At 39.8% G+C, this 17,506-nt stretch overlaps 1 protein-coding gene across 15 annotated transcripts in view; it reads left to right on the top strand.

Moving 5' to 3' along the window:
• The window catches only part of LRCH3 (leucine rich repeats and calponin homology domain containing 3), a 117,443-nt gene that overhangs the window by 77,985 nt on the left and 21,952 nt on the right, over positions 1-17,506 (top strand). For 5 of the 15 annotated variants that reach the window (XM_064294322.1, XM_064294460.1, XM_064294360.1 and 2 more), the window contains exons 11-14: positions 8,185-8,236; positions 8,641-8,790; positions 10,628-10,675; positions 17,265-17,336. In XM_064294322.1, coding sequence (XP_064150392.1) covers positions 8,185-8,236; positions 8,641-8,790; positions 10,628-10,675; positions 17,265-17,336 — 322 coding nt within the window. Of the gene's footprint in view, positions 1-8,184; positions 8,237-8,640; positions 8,791-10,627; positions 10,676-13,296; positions 13,351-17,264; positions 17,337-17,506 lie in introns of all 15 variants that reach the window. The other 10 variants (XM_064294769.1, XM_010592896.3, XM_064294758.1 and 7 more) reach the window with 3 other exon arrangements.

Below are 17,506 nucleotides of genomic sequence, written 5' to 3'. Positions count from 1 at the left end.
CAAATTTCTACTTGCCCACTAGTCATCCTAGCCCCCTTACTATTGAGCTGAAAACAAAGTTGTTCACTTCTTTTTTCCTCTGATTTCTCCTTCTCTCCCCTTACCCACCATGCATATTCCTCCACCCAACCCCTCCTCACTTAGACGCTACCTTCTTGGGGGATAGTGACTATAAAGGGACACATTAAATAAAAAGTGTGACACATTGCTGAGTGTTTTATAGTTACTTGCCAAGGTGTATAATATAAATTTGAAGTTGAAACTGTTAAAAATTCCTGTTTTTTGAAAAAGTTATGAAGATATAATTTATTTTTGAAAAGTCTGAATTATCATCTGGATAGCATTTTATTTCAGGACAGGTGATAATACCAGGCTAGGTCCTGTAAAGTTTACTGACTTGTGTAAGAAGTAATATAGAATTAAAGAACATTTAGGTATACCAGGAAAGATTTTTTTTTTTTAATGTTATATAGACAAAGATAAAAAAGCTACTCATATTCATTATGTGATTTTACAAAGAAAAACGGGCAGTTCTAAATCTGTTTTATGGAGGTAAAGTTCTGGTTTACTCAGCTCCAGTGAAGTTCAAGATTTAAGAGATGCATATGTATTACCTGCGTGTTTGTTTCTTATGTTTCAATGTTCTTTTGGGGGAGTGTGGAAGCACCACTGCTATTCATTCAAAAACTATCTCTTGAGCAACCTGTGTGGTTCTAGCTCTGTTCTAGGAGTTAGAGACAGTGAACAAAACTGATGCACTTCCCACTGTCATGGACTTTACCTTCTGGTGGATACAAACAAATACATGTAACAAATACCTGACAGGCAGTGCTAAGTGCTGTGAAGACAGCTAAAGCAGACTTAAAGAGATGGGAGTATCAGTGAGAGCAATATGTCAGTAGAAACCTGAAAAAAGCGAGGGAGGAGATGCTCTGGCTGTGTAGGAGAGTAACATTGTGGGCAGAGACCTTGAGATAGGAACATGCCTGGTGATGTAGTAGTTATGTGCTACGGCTGCCAACCAAAGGGTCAGCAGTTCAAATCTGCCCAGCGCTCCTTGGAAACTCTATGGGGCAGCTCTGCTGTGTTCTATAGGGTCGCTATGAGTTGGAATCGACTCGATGGCACTGGGTTTTTTGGTTTGGTATATTCAAGGGACAGCAGGGAGACTGGACAAAGAAGGACAAGTTTGGGGACATGAGATGAAAGTTCAGTTTTGGTTATGTCGTGAGGTGCCTGTTAGACATCCAGGTGGCAGGATGTAAAGGGTAGAGAATTAGGGCTTGAAAAAAGCAGCAAAAGAGTCTAAGCAGGAGTGGCCATGGGGTTAGGAGAAAGAGGGTAGTGTCCCAGAGGCTAAATGAAGCGAATGTGTCCTGAAGTATAGAAAGAGATAGACAGTGTCACGTGCAGCTGACAGCTGCAGTGAGATGAGGGCTGAGACATAGCTGGAGTGGCAGCGTAGGCCTACCTTGGTTTCAGGTGTGTTGTCGTTGCTTCTAGAGCAACGGTTCCCAAAGATTTTGGCCTCAGAACCTCTTTACGCTTAAGAATTACTGAGGATCTCAAAGAGCTTTTGTTTATCTGCCAACAACTACCATATTAGAAATTAAAGTTGAATTCTTTTTTAAATGTGCATTTATTGATTCATTTTAAAATAACAGTAACAAAACCCGTAACATGTTAACATAAATAACTTATTTTTATGAAAAATGACTGTTATTTTTCAAAACAAAATTAATGAGAAGGGTAGCATTGCTTTGCATTTTCCCCAGTGTTCTTAATAGTTGGCTTAATAGAAGATGGCTAGATTCTTATATATGCTTCTGTATTCAATATGTTGTGACATGTTTTGACTGAAGTATATGAAAAAAATCTGACTTGACACAGACATGTGGTTGGCAAGAGAAGGAGTATTTTAATAGATTTCAAATAATTGTGGGTACTCCAGATACTGTTTAAACAAATAATTTCTTTTATAAGGATCAGCACAAAGCTGGCTTCTATGAGGCGGAGGCTAAAGATGTCCCAAATGTCTAACTTTTCCAACTGCTATACCACTCCATCATCTCTAACATCAACTACTCCCTCTCGCCTCAGTGCTCTCCTTCCCATCTTTGGGCTCCCTCATTTCTTGCAACATCTCACAGAACTCACGAACCGTATAAAGGAAATGGCTTATGAGGTTTTGGAGGCTGGCAAGCCCCAGATTCGTGGGCCAGGCGTAGACTTCTCCTGGGCCCTCAGTCTCTGCCCAGAGGCACTCAGCTTTCTCACTCTGTGGCCTGGAAAGCCCGCTGCGCCGTCTCCTGTGGGTCTCTGTTGCCAGTTGCTGCTGGGGGGCTCTCCTTCTTTGGGTTCTCCTCTTTGCTCTGGAATTGGCTCTCTTTTAAGGCAAAACTGATCAGTCTCCTTGGTAGGCTACAGTTACCCTATCACCTGGGTAGGAGTTACAAGAAAATGGTACTAAAGGCCACACACAAAAGTAATTAATCTGGGACACTATTCCAAAACTCTCTGTGTGATGGTTTCTTAAAGGTTAACTACAATATGAAATCTGAAACTGTATCCATGAACTTTCATACTCTGTAATTTTAAAATCCATTGGTCTGTTTTCCACTTTGAATGGATCCTTTATAAATGATTTTGTAACATCATGCATTGGTTATTTGAAGAATACTGGTTCAGTGACCTATGCAGATCATTTTAAATGTTGACGTGGTTTATTATATAATTTCAAAAAATCACATTCATTGACATGATCACTGATCTCATAGAAAAATGGTGATGTGTTGGGAAGCTGTCAAGCTCACTGTGATGGATACAGATTTTCCAAAATTCTGATCATGAACTTTTTCATTATCGCAGTTTTCTTGAAGCAACAGGCTCACTTCTTTTTTTGATAAAGTGTCTGCCAAATACCCAAGTCTGAATAACCATGGTTTATCTGTCAAGTCATTCTTGCAAGTAAAAATAGTATTTTATGAAAAAAAAAACCAGCCAGTTTAGCTTGCAGCTGAGTCACACAAGTGCTTTTCCTGGAGACGTTGTCCTTTGGTGTGCAGCAGAAGTCCTTAGTGTGTACTTCCCATTTTGTTGCATAATAGATGACTAAAAACATGTGCACTCCAGGGTCAAGATTTAGTAGAATTTGTGTTGGCTGCTTCATCAAGGACATTCTTAGGCGAAACTTTTTTTTTTTTTTTAACTGTCAGTGCCTGGCAATAAAGAATACAGTGACTGCTAGTGCATTTTGGTGCCACTGCCTTGATTCATGCTGAGACGCAAGGAGCCTTACCAACCACTGCTTTTGTACTATCAGTGCATATGTGAACACAGTAGAAAAGGCAAATAAGTTCTTAATATTATTTAAAAAAATAGTTCTGAAAGGATCTTGAAGGTGCCATTGGACCACACTTTGAGAACCATTGTTTTTAGAGATTCCCCAGATAATAGCATAAAGGAGTCTCTAGGTCTTCAAAGCAAAGGATCAGATCTAGGAAGATACGGAGACTAGTCAAAATTCTACCTGGTGAATCCTGCCCAGCTCCAGCCAGGCTGCCCTTAGGGATACCACTACGGCTTCCATGTGCAAATTCTGTAAGAAATACTTCACATGTCCAGTTCTAGAAAATACTAAAAGGATAGGACTGAAAAGGTAACAGGCACCTGCTTTCTAGAATTAGATCTAGGTGAGGCTCACAAGGAAACCCTGGTGGCGTAGTGGTTAAGTGCTACGGCTGCTAACCAAGGGGTTGGCAGTTCGAATCCACCAGGCGCTCCTTGGAAGCTCTATGGGGCAGTTCTGCTCCGTCCTATAGGGTCGCTATGAGTCAGAATTGACTCGAGGGCACTGGTTGTACTGGGTAATGCTCACTAATAATTATCATAGAGCTACCGTGTGCCAGGAATAGTATTTTATTTGTAATATCTCATTTAATCTTCATAACATTTTGTTGAGGTAGGCATGATTACACGTACTTTACAGTGAGAAAGCTGAGGCTTGAGGAAGTTAAATACCTCACCTAGTTCATTGAATTAAACTAAATCATGGAGCCTTTCTGGGCTTACTGATGTGTAAGAATGATGACTTATGTCTATTCAAGATTGCTTTTACTTTGGATTATCCCCAAAGCAAATATTCAGTAATCCAAAGCATGTACATAAGCCACAGATGCTCCCTGTTGCTTCCCTTCTTTTCTCATGGATGTGCCTCAGGACACGAGCCTAGGCAGCCTCGGCAGATTGGCCTTCTCACCAGTCAGAAGAGCTTGCTGTCACCAGCCACACCGGCATGCAAAACCAACTCGTATTACCATATGCTACAGCAGTTCTGCTACTCAACAAGCTTTATCACCCAGGTATAATGTCCAGGTTCTAAGCCTTGAATTGCCAAGACTGGGGGAAGCTTCCCTTTTCTGAGCCTGGGCTGTTGGACCTAGGAGTTTACCATTTATGTTCAGCCACCCACTAAAAAGTGACAGGCCTTGGAATCAAACTCAGTCATGACTAACTCACAGTCCTTGCCCTTAACCAGTATAACATGCTGCTTTTTCCAGACTCAGGGGACTAGTACATGGGCCTGTATTTTCATCCTTTATTGGGTGTATCCCAGTTAAAAATCTTACCCTGCCAACCCTCTTTCCTTGATAGCTTTTGACTGACTAGCACTGACTGAGAGTGCTAAGACGAAGATTGGCAAGATTAGTAAGATTTAAGGGAGTGTTTTCCAGATTCAATATTGCTATTTTAAATCTTGTCTAGGGAAATTATTAACTAATTTCTTCTGTACCTTTTAAAAATTAAAACATAATTCATACTTATCAGAACTTATTTTTGCTTCCTAGAAGCAAAAAGCAATTCCTACTTGGATTTGAAGCCAATATAAGAAAAAATGTGAGTAGAAAGAACAGTCTACCTCAAGTCTTTGCTTTCTTATTTATTATATTTTTATAATTCAGGAAATTAATGTAGACCAGTGGTTCTCAACAGGGGACAGCCACTCCCGAGGGGATATTTGAAAATATGTTTATACGTTGTAGAGATTGGCTGCCAAAATGACTGCAGGTGCTACTGGTGGGGAATAAGTTTAAACTACCTATACTGTGTAGGGGAAACCCTGGTGGCATAGTGGTTAAGAGCTACAGCTGCTAACCAAAAGGTTGGCCATTCAAATCCACCAGGCACTCCTCGGAAACTATATGGGGCAGTTCTACTCTGTCCTTTAGGGTCGCTACGAGTCGGAATCACCTTGACGGCAGTGGGTGGGATACTGTGTAGGACAGTCTTACACAACATCAATAAATCTAATCTGAAATGTCAGTAACATTCCCCCTGAGAAACTTACAGATGAAAATTCATGACGCATGAAGTAACACAGGTGGCACCAAGGAGTAACAAAGCCATGTGGATCAATATTACCTGATGGTTGACATGGGGGAAATGCCATTTTTCAAATGTATTCTTCACTGCCACTTTTATACGCTCATATACCATGCTTTCTCTTTGCCTCCATCTTTACCTTTTCATAGCTTAGTTTTTGGCATCTCAGGTAACTTTTTTCTTTATATTCATATCCGTATGCTTTTAAATCTCTGTGTTCTCCTTCCCAGCTTCTGTCTCTGTAAAGTGGGAGAGAATGTGGTATAGTAGAAAGAGCGTTGAACTACAAGTTAGGTAGCTTTCATTCTAATTGAGGCTCTGCCAGTAGGTAGCTCTCACTTACCCGATGAAGGCCTAAGTTTTCTCATTTGTAAAATTAGTGGCTTGGGCTCCATGATTTCTGAGGTCCCTTTTAGCTCTCATGGGCTGCATGCCTTGTGATTGAAAGTGCAAACTACTGTAGCATCAGGTAGATAAAGACTCAAATCTGCTGTACAGCTTATTAGCTGTGTCATCATGGGGAAGGTTACTTCACTTACATGCCTCAGTTTTCGCAGCTGTAGAATGAGGATTATAATAGTTCCTACTTCATAAAATTGTCGTGAGGAGTAATTGAGGAATACTGTGTGGATAAGTGACTTAATACAGGGCAAGAATTTAATGACTGTTAGCTTCTGTTTGCCTCAGAAAAATATTATCCAAAAATGACACTACTCATAGTTGATAAATGCAAAAGAATTTTGATTACACATGTACATCAAGGGAAGAAGTCCCAATTTAAAAAGAAAAATAAGATTGTCAAAAAGACCTTTTCAGAGAAGAGTAGATCTCTGTAAGTTGGGATCTTTGGAAAAGGCTTTATGAAGGAGACAAGGCTTAATGGCTTTTCAAGGATGGGTGGATTTGTATGGCAAGGGGAAGAAATCCTGTACTTCAGTATGCTGTCAGCCTGGAAAAGGTATCATGAACAAAGACTTGAAGTAATTAATAATTAGTAGTTGGAGGAATTAATATGACGAATGTAGGGATCTTGCTAGGGAAAAGATTCCATAGTGGGTATGTTTACTAAATGTGATGAGACTTGAATGCCAGGCTGAAGGATTAATATTATTAGTAGTAGGTAGTAAGAAACTACTGGAAGTTTTTGGGTTTTGTTTTTGTTTCTTTAATAGCGCATTGATTCAGTGCATTTGAATCAGCCCTGTGTTTGACAGGCTAATAATCATAGTTGAAAAGTTCAGATTCTACAGTTTGACCAAGGCAGTCATAGAAGCTTAGTAGACACATCCAAACTCCCATAGGGATCGAGTTACTGCGTTGAGGGCTGGGGACCGTGGTGGTCTCGGGGAACATCTAACTCAGTTGGCATAACAGTTTATAAGGAAATGTTCTACATCCTACTTTGATGAGTAGCATCTGGGGTCTTAAAAGCTTGTGAGTGGCCATGTAAGCTACATCTACTGGCCCCACTCCATTTGGAGTAAGGAAGAATGAGGAAAACCAAAGATACTGGGAAAGATTAGTCCAGAGGACTAATAGACCACAACTACCACAGCCTCCACCAGACTGAGTCCAGCACAACTAGATGCCACCACTGACTGCTCTGATAAGGATCACAATAGAGGGTCCCAGACAGAGCTGGACAAAAATGTAGAAGAAATTGAAGCTCACACAAAAAGACCATACTAGCTGTTCTGATGGAGACTAGAGAAACCCTGGGAGTTTGGCTCCTGGATACCCTTTTAACTCAGTACTGAAGCCACTCCTGAGGTTCACTCTTGAGCCAAAAACTAGACAGGCCCATAAAACAAACTGTAATACACGTAGCTCAACCATGTATACGAGACTAAATGGGCACACCGCCTAGGTGCGAGGATGAGAAGACAGGAGGGGACAGGGAAAAAAACAAAAACCAAACCCACGGCCGTCAACAGGAAAGGTGGACAAATGGAAATGGGGAACCCAAGGTCAAGGAAGGGAGAATGTTGATACGTTGCAGGGTTGGCAGCCAATGTCACGAAACAGTACGTGTATTCATTGTTTAATGAGAAACTCATTTGCTTTGTAAACCTTCACCTAAAGCACAATTAAAAAAAAAAAAAAAAGCTCAGGCTCTAAGTGTCAAAAAGGCACTGCTCCAACATTTTTAGTTTTAGAGTATAGCAACTTGAAACACTAAATCTGGTTCAGGAAGAGAACAGATGCCAAACTGAGAATTAACACTGATGAAACTAGAAGATAAATACTATTTTTTAAGCATCAGATCACAGTTCATATTTTTCTTACAAAGGAAAAGCAACAGGATCTTTAATTTCGTTGTTAAAATTGCTCCATCGACTGAAAATAAGAATGGGAGTGCTGTACAAGCAGGGTGACCAGGTTCTGCTGTACTGGAGATTTCTGTTGATAAAATGGCTTTGTGTATAAAAGCCTCTCAGTTCACATGGATCTTGTTTCAGTCATGGTAGAAAAGAAGATAACATACATGTGTTATAAAGAAATGAAACAGTTTGAAAACGTGATCCCAACTGTCATCAGCCTGGGCTGGCAGACAGTTAGCTAGCTGTAGGTTAATCAGAGGTGTTACTGTGTGAAACATGAGTTGGAGACATCAGGTATACGTAGCCTAATGACTTGAGCTCATTCAGGTTACGTTAAAATGCAGTTACTCTTTTAGTGCAACTTGACAGTTTGCCTACTGAGGAATAGAGATCTACTCTAACAATAGGATTTGACTTGTTCATTATAAGTCTGCCTTGTTATCAAAGAGTTTTTCCTTTTTTTCTCTCTTTTTTGGGTCAGAGTTCCAGTTGAGCCATCTTCTGTCTTGTCACTTTCGCCAAGTCACAACCAGGTAACTTTGAGAATACTGTAGGGTTTTTTTGTTTTAGTTTTTGTATTTTTTTAACTGAAATGTTTTTCTTCTTTTGCAGTACTTAAATTGCCATTCATTGACAGATATCTGTAAACTTTACTACCTGTCACCTCTACCATACAGTTAATACAACATGACTACATGATACTTAGCAACAATGTTTTAGACACCAGACAAAAACTAAAACTTTTATGCACACAATGGCCTTATAATACATATGACAACAGTGCAAGGATAGGAAAAGATGAGCCGTGAATTTTAAGAAGCGCCAGATGACTACAGAGAAGGTTGCTTGGGTCAGGTAGTTCCCCAGATTGTTCAGGAGTGTCGATAAGTCGGGCCATATCTCCACTTGCATGTGCACAATGGTACTTTGGTTGCAGCTGTCACACACAGACTTGGAGCTTCATCGGAGAAGAGAGCAGCTAGTGGAGCGCACTCGGAGGGAGGCACAGCGGGCTGCCCTGCAGTACGAGGAGGAAAAGCTGAGGACCAAGCAGATTCAGAGAGAAGCTGTCCTGGACTTTGTCAAGGTGAGTCATAGAGCCCCTTGAATGATGCTTCTCAGGTTCCTGAGAAGTAAGTGCTCGCTTGTTTTGCTGAGACTGTCAGTTTTTAGTGTCTTTAGTTATAGTTTTTTCTCAAAATAAGGAATCTTGACTAAATTGTGTGACTGTCTCCTACTTGTGATTAGCTTGTCCCCACACAGGTAGGCGTGAGGACGCTCAGAAGTCTTGCTCTTTTGACAGGAGTCTCCTCTTAATTAGCAGTTTGTCATTAGACATATCACGTAACTATCCGGCTGCCATGTCCTCAATCTCTGTCATCATAGACAATCTTGATTAATTTTCAAATTAGAGTTTAATCTTGATCTGTTAGTCAAAAAGAACCATTGTAAGTGCTTCAGCAGGAGAAAATATGAGGAGAGAAATACTTGTGAAAAATGGACCTGCTCACATGTAGGAGAGGCTAGGAAGATAGAGACTGGAAGGAGGAAAATGAGACAGAAGGCAATTGCAGTGATGAGGCTAGGACGCAAAATGCGGGAGTAAAACTAGACGATTTCTAAGGTGACTGAGGGGAGCCTGGTGTGCGGCGCTAGGAGCTTGACTTCAGAATGTCTGAACTTGGTTCCGCTTTACCGCTCGCTGTGTGCTCGGCTTCACAGAGGTCACTGAGCCATCGTGCATTTCTCGTTTCCTCGTGTGTAATATTTAACTATTAAATGTTAACTGTTTCAGAATTGTTACGGACGCACCTAATGCTTAGTCCCAGCATGGTGGGTGCCGCATCGTCTGCCACCACAGTGGGTTTTATAAATTAGCTGTAAGAGATTTCAAAGGAAGCATCAGCGAGACTTAGGCTTTGTGCATAGGTATGTGATGAGTGTGAAATAAATCACTGAAGATTAGCTTAAAGAAAGATCTCAAAGCTAAGTTTTGAGGCAAAAGGAGTAGTTTTAATGGGAGTCTAGAACTATGGAAAGAGTGTAGTATTTAGAGTCAGAAGACGGAGGCCCACGTCCCTCTGACGGTGCTGATCAGCTTTGTGGCCTTGCTCACGTCACATCACCTCTCTCACCCTGACCTGCCTTATCTTTAAATGGGCGTGGTGGTTACAATTATTTATCTCCTAGAGTAAGAGAAAGAATCACTTGACATACTATATATAAGAACATATTGTCAAACACTGACTACACAGATTTTATGATATTTGATATAAAAGAAATCGGCAAATTGGGGAAAAGAGGCAGTTAGTATAGGAAGTTGGGAGTTTGTTTTTGGATATGTTGCATACGAGGTGACATTGGGGTTTCAAAGTAGAGAATTTCCATAGGCAGTTGGAAATACAAACCTGAAATTTGGGTGGTAGGAGAGAGCTGAAACTGAAGTGACATTTGAAGCCATGGTTGGTGAGATCACCCCTCGGATTGTGAATGTGTTTGTTTACACGCAGTTTTTGCTTCTGTTTATAGATGTTTGTAGATACGGGAGACCTGGTGGCACAGTGGTTAAGTGCTGCGGCTGCCAACCAAAAGGTCGGCAGCTTGAATCCACCAGCTGCTCCTCGGAAACCCTGTAGGGCAGTTTTATTCTGTCCTATAGGGTTGCTATGAGTTGGAATTGACTTGACGGCACACAACAACACAGAATAGATATATGAAAATACTCTTCATCAGGTTGTTGTTTTTCCTCATTTAAATTGTAAGATATTTAAGGGAAGGGACAACATCTCTTCAGTAAATCTAGAAAAGTATTATACACAGGAGATACAGAAATTAATATGAATGATTATTTTAGTAAATACATTTCTAGTTTTCAAGGTTCTAACCAAATTGCCTTTTTTGGGGGGGGGTTCGCGGGTATACAGCAAAAAGCGTCACAAAGTCCACAGAAGCAGCCCCCCTTAGATGCTGAGGTAAGTCTATGTAATCACCTTTCCTTTGGAATTTATTACTATTGCCATGGAAATGAAATGCTTTACATGTGTTTTCAGTGATCAAAATTTTGCCATTTTTCTTTCTTCCCCCTCACAAAACTCTGTTTTTGAGGGAAAAGACAACCCAGGCCCGAAAGTTTATCAGAACCTCTAGAGGAGGTCTTTTAAAATCTCTACGTATCCACCTGGGGATCATTTTGCCTCCCTTCCCCCAGAACCATTTTAGAAGCATGCTGTGTGAAGGCAGCGGCATGGTGGCTGTAACTGGCCTGTATGAATGACGCATTGCTGTTAGCATTGACAGTAAACAAAAAAGATTGTACATAGCACCTCAGCTTCCATGGTCATTTCCTGAGTATGTGTGTGTTGATTATGCTTTGTACATATGAATTTTATAATATTAAGTAGTATATTTTCATTACAAGATGTAAAATAATTGCTTAGCCTTTTAAAAATTAATGCCCTTATTTTGATCTGATTAAAATGAAGCTTACTAAATGAATATTTTTATTGTAGTTGGCTTTTCATTCAAGGCTTTGAACTGGTTTGCTCCGGTTCAAACCCCTGTTGAGAATTTACATTTCTAACAAGTTCTCAGGCGCTGCTAGTGCTGCTGGTTAGGGATCAATTCTGAGAACCTCTAGCTGAGCAGTGGTTCTCAAAATTTATCACACATATGTGAAAGTGTAGATTCTGATCAGGCTATCTGGGGTGGAAATACAAATCCTCAGCGGGGGTTTGAACCAGTTTGAAGCCCTGTTTTCATTAACCATTTTCTTTACCTTCCCATTTCTTCAATTTGTAATTATTACTTCCTTTAAAAAGGCATTAAGGTATATTTTCACATGAATTTGAACTCTACTTTTTATAAAATAACTTATTTGAAAACCTAACGCAGTGGGGCTGTACAAGCATCTATTTCCAGCACAGTGTTTTTAAAGCACAAGTGTTTCTGGCGTGGGCAAATGGTATTGTTTGAAATGTTTTAAATAAGCCAGTATAAAGTTTTTGTTTACTTATATGGGAACGTTATAATACCTGAAAGATTCACTCAAACGTTTTCACTTGTCTTTTCTTCACGTGGTAATAACTCTGTACAAACTTTTTACAACCAAAGTTTAATAAGTTTAATACAGTTTACCTTTTTTGCCCCAGTATTTCCTTCTTGAAGGTGGTTTTAGGTAATTCATTATCTAAAAACTAAAGCTTCTCTGGAAAATAAGATGTACAACTTCAAAAAATTTTTAACTCTAGTTTTGTCTGGAAAGGATAATGAAGAGATGCCTACATTGAAAATCATGACTCTTAGACTTAATTGTTCAAAAAAAAAAAAAAAAATTTTTTTTTTTTTTTAAATAGTATTAGTTTTGGTGAAAGTGTTTACACAGCAAGTTAGGTTCCCATTTGCCAATTTCCACACAAACTGTTCAGTGACAGTAGTTACAGTTATCACGATCTGTCAACATTGTTATTTTTTTTTGAACAGTTTCTACATGTACAGCTTAGTGACATTGATTATATTCTTTGAGTTGTACAACCGTTCTCACCCTCCTTTTCTCAGTTGGTCTTCCTTCATTAATATAAACTCACTGCCCCCTAAGGTTCCTGTCTTGTTTTTTGAGTTGCTGTTGCCAATTTAATCCCATGTAGATAGTTCTTAAAAGTGCATAATGCTCAAGGCAGACATTTTTAACTAGTAAAGCTAAACAATTGTTTGGTTTTAAGAAGACTTCAGGGGATATTTTTGGTTGAAGATTTAAATGTTATCTCTGGGCAGTAGTTTCAGGGGTTCATCCAGACTCCATAGCTCCAGGAAGTCTGGAATCTATGAGAATTAGAAATTCTGTTCTGCATTTTCTTCCTTTTGATCAGAGTTCTTCTTTGGAATCTTTGATCAAAATATTTAGCGATGGTAGCTGGGCACCATCCAATTGTTCTGGTCTCATGGCAAAGGAGGCAGTTGTTCATGGAGGCATTAGCCACACATTTCATACCCTCCTCTTATTCCTGACTGCTCTTCTGTTGCACTGGGTGAATGGAGACCAGTTGTTGTGTGTTGAATGGCCGCCTGCAAGCTTTTAAGACCCCAGGCACTATGCCATACATTAGGATCTAGAAGAGAAGCACTAAACATGGTATTAGGCCAATTACCTGGGATGTCGCATGAAACCATAACGTTAAACTCCACACCAAGGAACCAGATCCCATGAGGTGTTCGGTTGTACATACGCGGCCTCAGCATTATTAGTTTTGTTACAGATTCACTAAATGACCACAAATTCTTTGTTTTTGCTTCATCTATACTGCAGTTTTTTCTTTGTGAACAGAGAATAATCCCTGTTCCCTCTTTGCTTTAGAAGGTTTTTAGGCATTAAGATCATATTTGAAGTTGTTTAAACTCTTTGGAAGAAAATCACTGTTTAGAGTGAACTTATTAGCTTTTATGGCACGTGATTTCCAGATGATGGTGAATGTGGTCCTCTATGTCAGCATCTTTGCAAATATGTTGTAAACGTCTCTTTCCCTGTGTGTATTTGTGAAATTGATTGTGTGTGCACAGTTTGTTTTTGACGTTGCTTCATTTTTCTCCACCTCTCCAGTGTCCTTTCCCATCCAGAAGGTCTCAGCACACTGATGATAGTGCCTTGCTAGTGGTAAGACCTTTGCAAAAAATGGAGTTTGAAATTGCTGTATCTAGAGATTGAAGAATAGCTATTGCACTTTTCACTTAGAAATGATTTAATATCATAAAACATGATGAGTATCATTACTAAATGCTTTACACGTAGCTGTAACTCTTCCCTACCTTTCCACTTGTGGTTTACCCCGGGTTCCAGAGCTCCGCAGCTGGGATCCAGACACCTTTGTCAGCGCTTCCAGAAGTGAAGCATTCGCATTGACTGTGTGTGTGTGTCTGTGTGTAGCATAACACAATATTAGTTTTTATTTTTAATGTTGTTTCGGGATCCAGGTGTACTTACTCTGTTAATTTGACCCATGAGTCACCTGTGTGTACGTGGTTGCCCTACTCTGTGATGTTAATTATACAACTGTATATTTGGCGTCGTGTTTTCTCTCGGTAGTTTAAGCTGCTGTAAATCCCAGACTCAGGCAGATGTTAAATACTCACATCTCAAAATTACTCCTCCATGTCCGTTTTGTAAACTCAGGAATACAGGGGCTAGGACGCTGCTGGTCCTTTCAACACTGATTTCCTTGCAGTGCCTGTTTCATCAGCTGAAAATGAATGTAGCATAGGAGCTTTATTACTTACTTTTCTCAGCCTTGCAAGAGAATTCTAACCATTTGCAGAATTGCTTTTCTTATCATGTTTTATGTTATTTTTTGACAGTAGTATTGAAAACTCGCAGTTCAGAAACCTGTTAACTGCTGCCATTGTGTCACCCACTGCGTGAAGTGCATGCTAAAACGCCTGTGTGTTCTGCACTCATCATTTCCTTTGAGATGGATAAAGCACATTTTAACTGGGCAGTCTTATAGATGAATACACCACCAGTCTCTGGAGTTTTAGAGGGAGTTAATTGGTATAAGAAACAAATAAGCAAATAATTTAAATTCATGCAGGAAAATACTGAGAGTTTCTGATGATCCACATACTTTACCAGAATTGCCTCATTCACTCCTCAAAACAAACAGGTGGGAAGTTTTATAACCATTTTACAAATGACTGCTGAAGGCATAGAATGGTTACAGGACGCGTACAAGGTCACGTAGCAAGTAAGTGCAAGGCTGGCCTTGAGTCTAGATCTGGCTGCTGGAGAATGTACACCCTTAAACATCACACTGTACTGCTTCCCTTACTGTAGTTGGAGACAGTTAAGGAAACTGAAGATGAGATTTAAGAACACATGTAGTAAGTGATATGTCCAGACTCTTGTCGAGGAAAAAAATGAAATTTGGAAAAACAAGCAAAAACTCTTCAGCATGCAATTTAAAATGGCTTCCAGCCATTTATCGAAATGATGCACTTGTATTTAGTTATCAGTATACACATCTGGTCTAAATTAGATGCCTTTTTAAAGCAAGGATCGTGTCTCAGATTTCTTGGTATGCCAAGTAGTAGCCAACACTATCTTTTGAGTCGTATTTTAAATCATACCCCTGACCAGTTCAAAACTACCCTTCAGAGGCTTCATATTGCTTTTAAAAGACGGTCCAAGCTTCTCAACACGGTGTACAAGCTCCTACACATTCCGGCTGCTGTCAGCTTCACCAGTCTTGTCTCTAGACTCATGCTATGCCAGCATCTTTTCAGCTCTACAAATACGGTGAACCCTTGAGAGGCCTGGCCGCCTACTTCAAAAAATCAGCCATTAAAACCTTAGGGGGCACAGCTGTACTGTGACACACATCGGGTTGCCGTGAGTCACAACTGACTCAGTGGCAGCTGGCTTCCCACCTCAGGACCTTTGCAAATGCTGTTCCCTCCGCATGGAATGCCCCTTCCTCCCTGCATATACACCTTGGTTAACTCCTACCCAGCTGTCAGGTAGCAGCCTAAATGTCACATCTTTAGAATGGCCTTTCTTCAAACTCTGCCCCCCCAAATCAAATTTATGTCTCTGCAGTTACTTTTTCTCTCTGTAGTACTTTTATTTGGCTGTTTCTATCTTTCCCCTGTTAGATTACTGTAAGCGTCATGGGCCCAAGGGCATGACCTATTGTGTTTACCTTTGTATACCCATCCCCACCGTAGTTTCTGGAGTATATCGTGTGCCCAGTATTTCTTGAGTGAACGTATGTGCTGTGAATTTAGCAAATGTGCAGTAAATTGGTTCCTGTTGAAAAGGTCTGATGATACAGTGAGATAACTGCTGAATTTGATTTAAAGACATTGAAATGTAGCATTTGAAATACTATTAATATTTAACATCAGCCACACTAACATCCTCTTACGACCACCCTTCAAGTTCATGGTGATTACATCTACGTATCAGGAGCCCTGGTGGTGCAATGCTTAGCTCGGCTCCTAACCGGAAGGTCACTGGTTCCAGCCCACCAGCTGTTCCACCGGATCAAGCTGTGGCAGTCTGCTCCTCTGAAGATTTACAGCCGTGGAAGCCCTATGGGGCAGTTCTACTCTGTTCTATAGGGTCGCTATGAATCTGCTTTATAAGTGTATCTAGGCCGTTAAACTTCCTCGTTCCTCCACTTTTTTTCTTTTGCCAACATAATGGCTTCGAGCCTTTTTGTATTTGACATTGGCAGTAATTTTAGTCCTTTTGATTAAGGAGGCACAGGAAGTCTAACAGGTGAAGCATAATACAGTGTATTACTGTTGTGATGGCCTTGTTTTTTGATACCGTGTTTATTTCTTTGTTTTTCTGCCTTAAAGGTAGCTTATGTTGTAGTAATTTCCTTAACTATTACATATCATGTTTTAAATGCTTTTTGTCAAAAAAAAAAAAAAGAGAGACATTGCTTTCTATCAACTCTCACTAAAAATACAAATTGTATTAATTTTATTGGCCTCTGCATACCTTTTTCTAAATGACCACATGTGTTCTTGTTAATTTATTCCATGATTCAGAAATTTGTGATCTACTTTTAAATTATTTAACTTACAAAGGCTTTAGTATCTTTAAGCTTTTAGTATTTTTTTGTTTTAATAGTAAAATCTGTTCACCACACACCTTTCATGAGAGTCCTGTCTTCTCTGATTTCCACTCCCCACCAAATTTTAAAATGGTCATGTTTTGAGCTGATCTTACCTGTAATCAAAATTCTGTACAGTAGATTCTAACATTTAATATCTCCAACTTTCCCTTTTCCTTAGAATTCTTTGCTGGTACAGCATAAATTGCAAAAGCATGCGTTCAGTAAATCTCTAACTTTCTGTAAGGGTTTGGAAGTGCCCTAAGAGAAACCTTTTCTGAGAGTAACTAGTTAGTTGTATGTTGGTTGATGGGAAGGTAAAGGATTCAGAAAGAAGGGCAATTCCACCTTACCGTCTTGTAGGTCACCTGGACTTCCACAGAAGCTGAAAAGAAATGCTTGTTCATCCTTAGGGTGTGATGTAGAATTTTTAGGTCCTGTCTTTTCATGTCAGAGACTTTAAATTGAATTATAATAAATCTGATTAGGATTAATATTGAAAAAATATTATTCTTATACATGCTGGTTCTGCTCAGTTAAAATTAGCTCTTGAACGGACTTGTTCCCCCCTGCCCCCCCGCCCCGCCTTCATAGGAACAGATCAGGACTTGCTATTTCCTAAAGCTATTTTCCTAAAACTACGATGTTCTCAGTTTTTTGCATAAACGGTAGAAAAACATTTTTAATAAATCATGCCTCTCATTTCTTGATTAACAAACTGTGAAGTATTATGCATATCTTGAAATATATAGGTGAGAAAACGATGTCTTATAAATTATGGGTTTTTCCCGCCAGATACTTTCTTTCTGCCCTATTAGTTAGTATCTTAGTGAACCATTTGAAAGTTGTCAATGGTCTTTCCTTTTCTGATTTCACTGACCAGATCTGCCTGCCTGACAGTTTGCTAACATAAATGCTGCTTTCTGTTTCTTCTCTTCCTCCTGAAATTTAGTCGCTGTCAGGGTTGAATCAAGTGGGCTGTGCTACTCCCCTGCCTCATTCTTCTGCCTTCACACCTCTTAAGGTATCTCTTGTTATTGGAATTCGCCAGGAAATGTGGGGAGGGATGGTATGCAGGGGAGGGCCTGAATTTTCCAGTGGATTGGTCTAACAATTGGAAATCTAGGGTTGCATGAAATACACCTAAGCTTATGAAACTATTTGAGCTTGTTAACACTGATTTCACTTGAAAAT

This window comes from Loxodonta africana, chromosome 1 (assembly GCF_030014295.1).
Source record: "Loxodonta africana isolate mLoxAfr1 chromosome 1, mLoxAfr1.hap2, whole genome shotgun sequence".
Taxonomy (NCBI): domain Eukaryota; kingdom Metazoa; phylum Chordata; class Mammalia; order Proboscidea; family Elephantidae; genus Loxodonta; species Loxodonta africana.
Note: the sequence above shows the minus strand (reverse complement) of the source record. Positions and strands in the feature narration are given on the sequence as shown.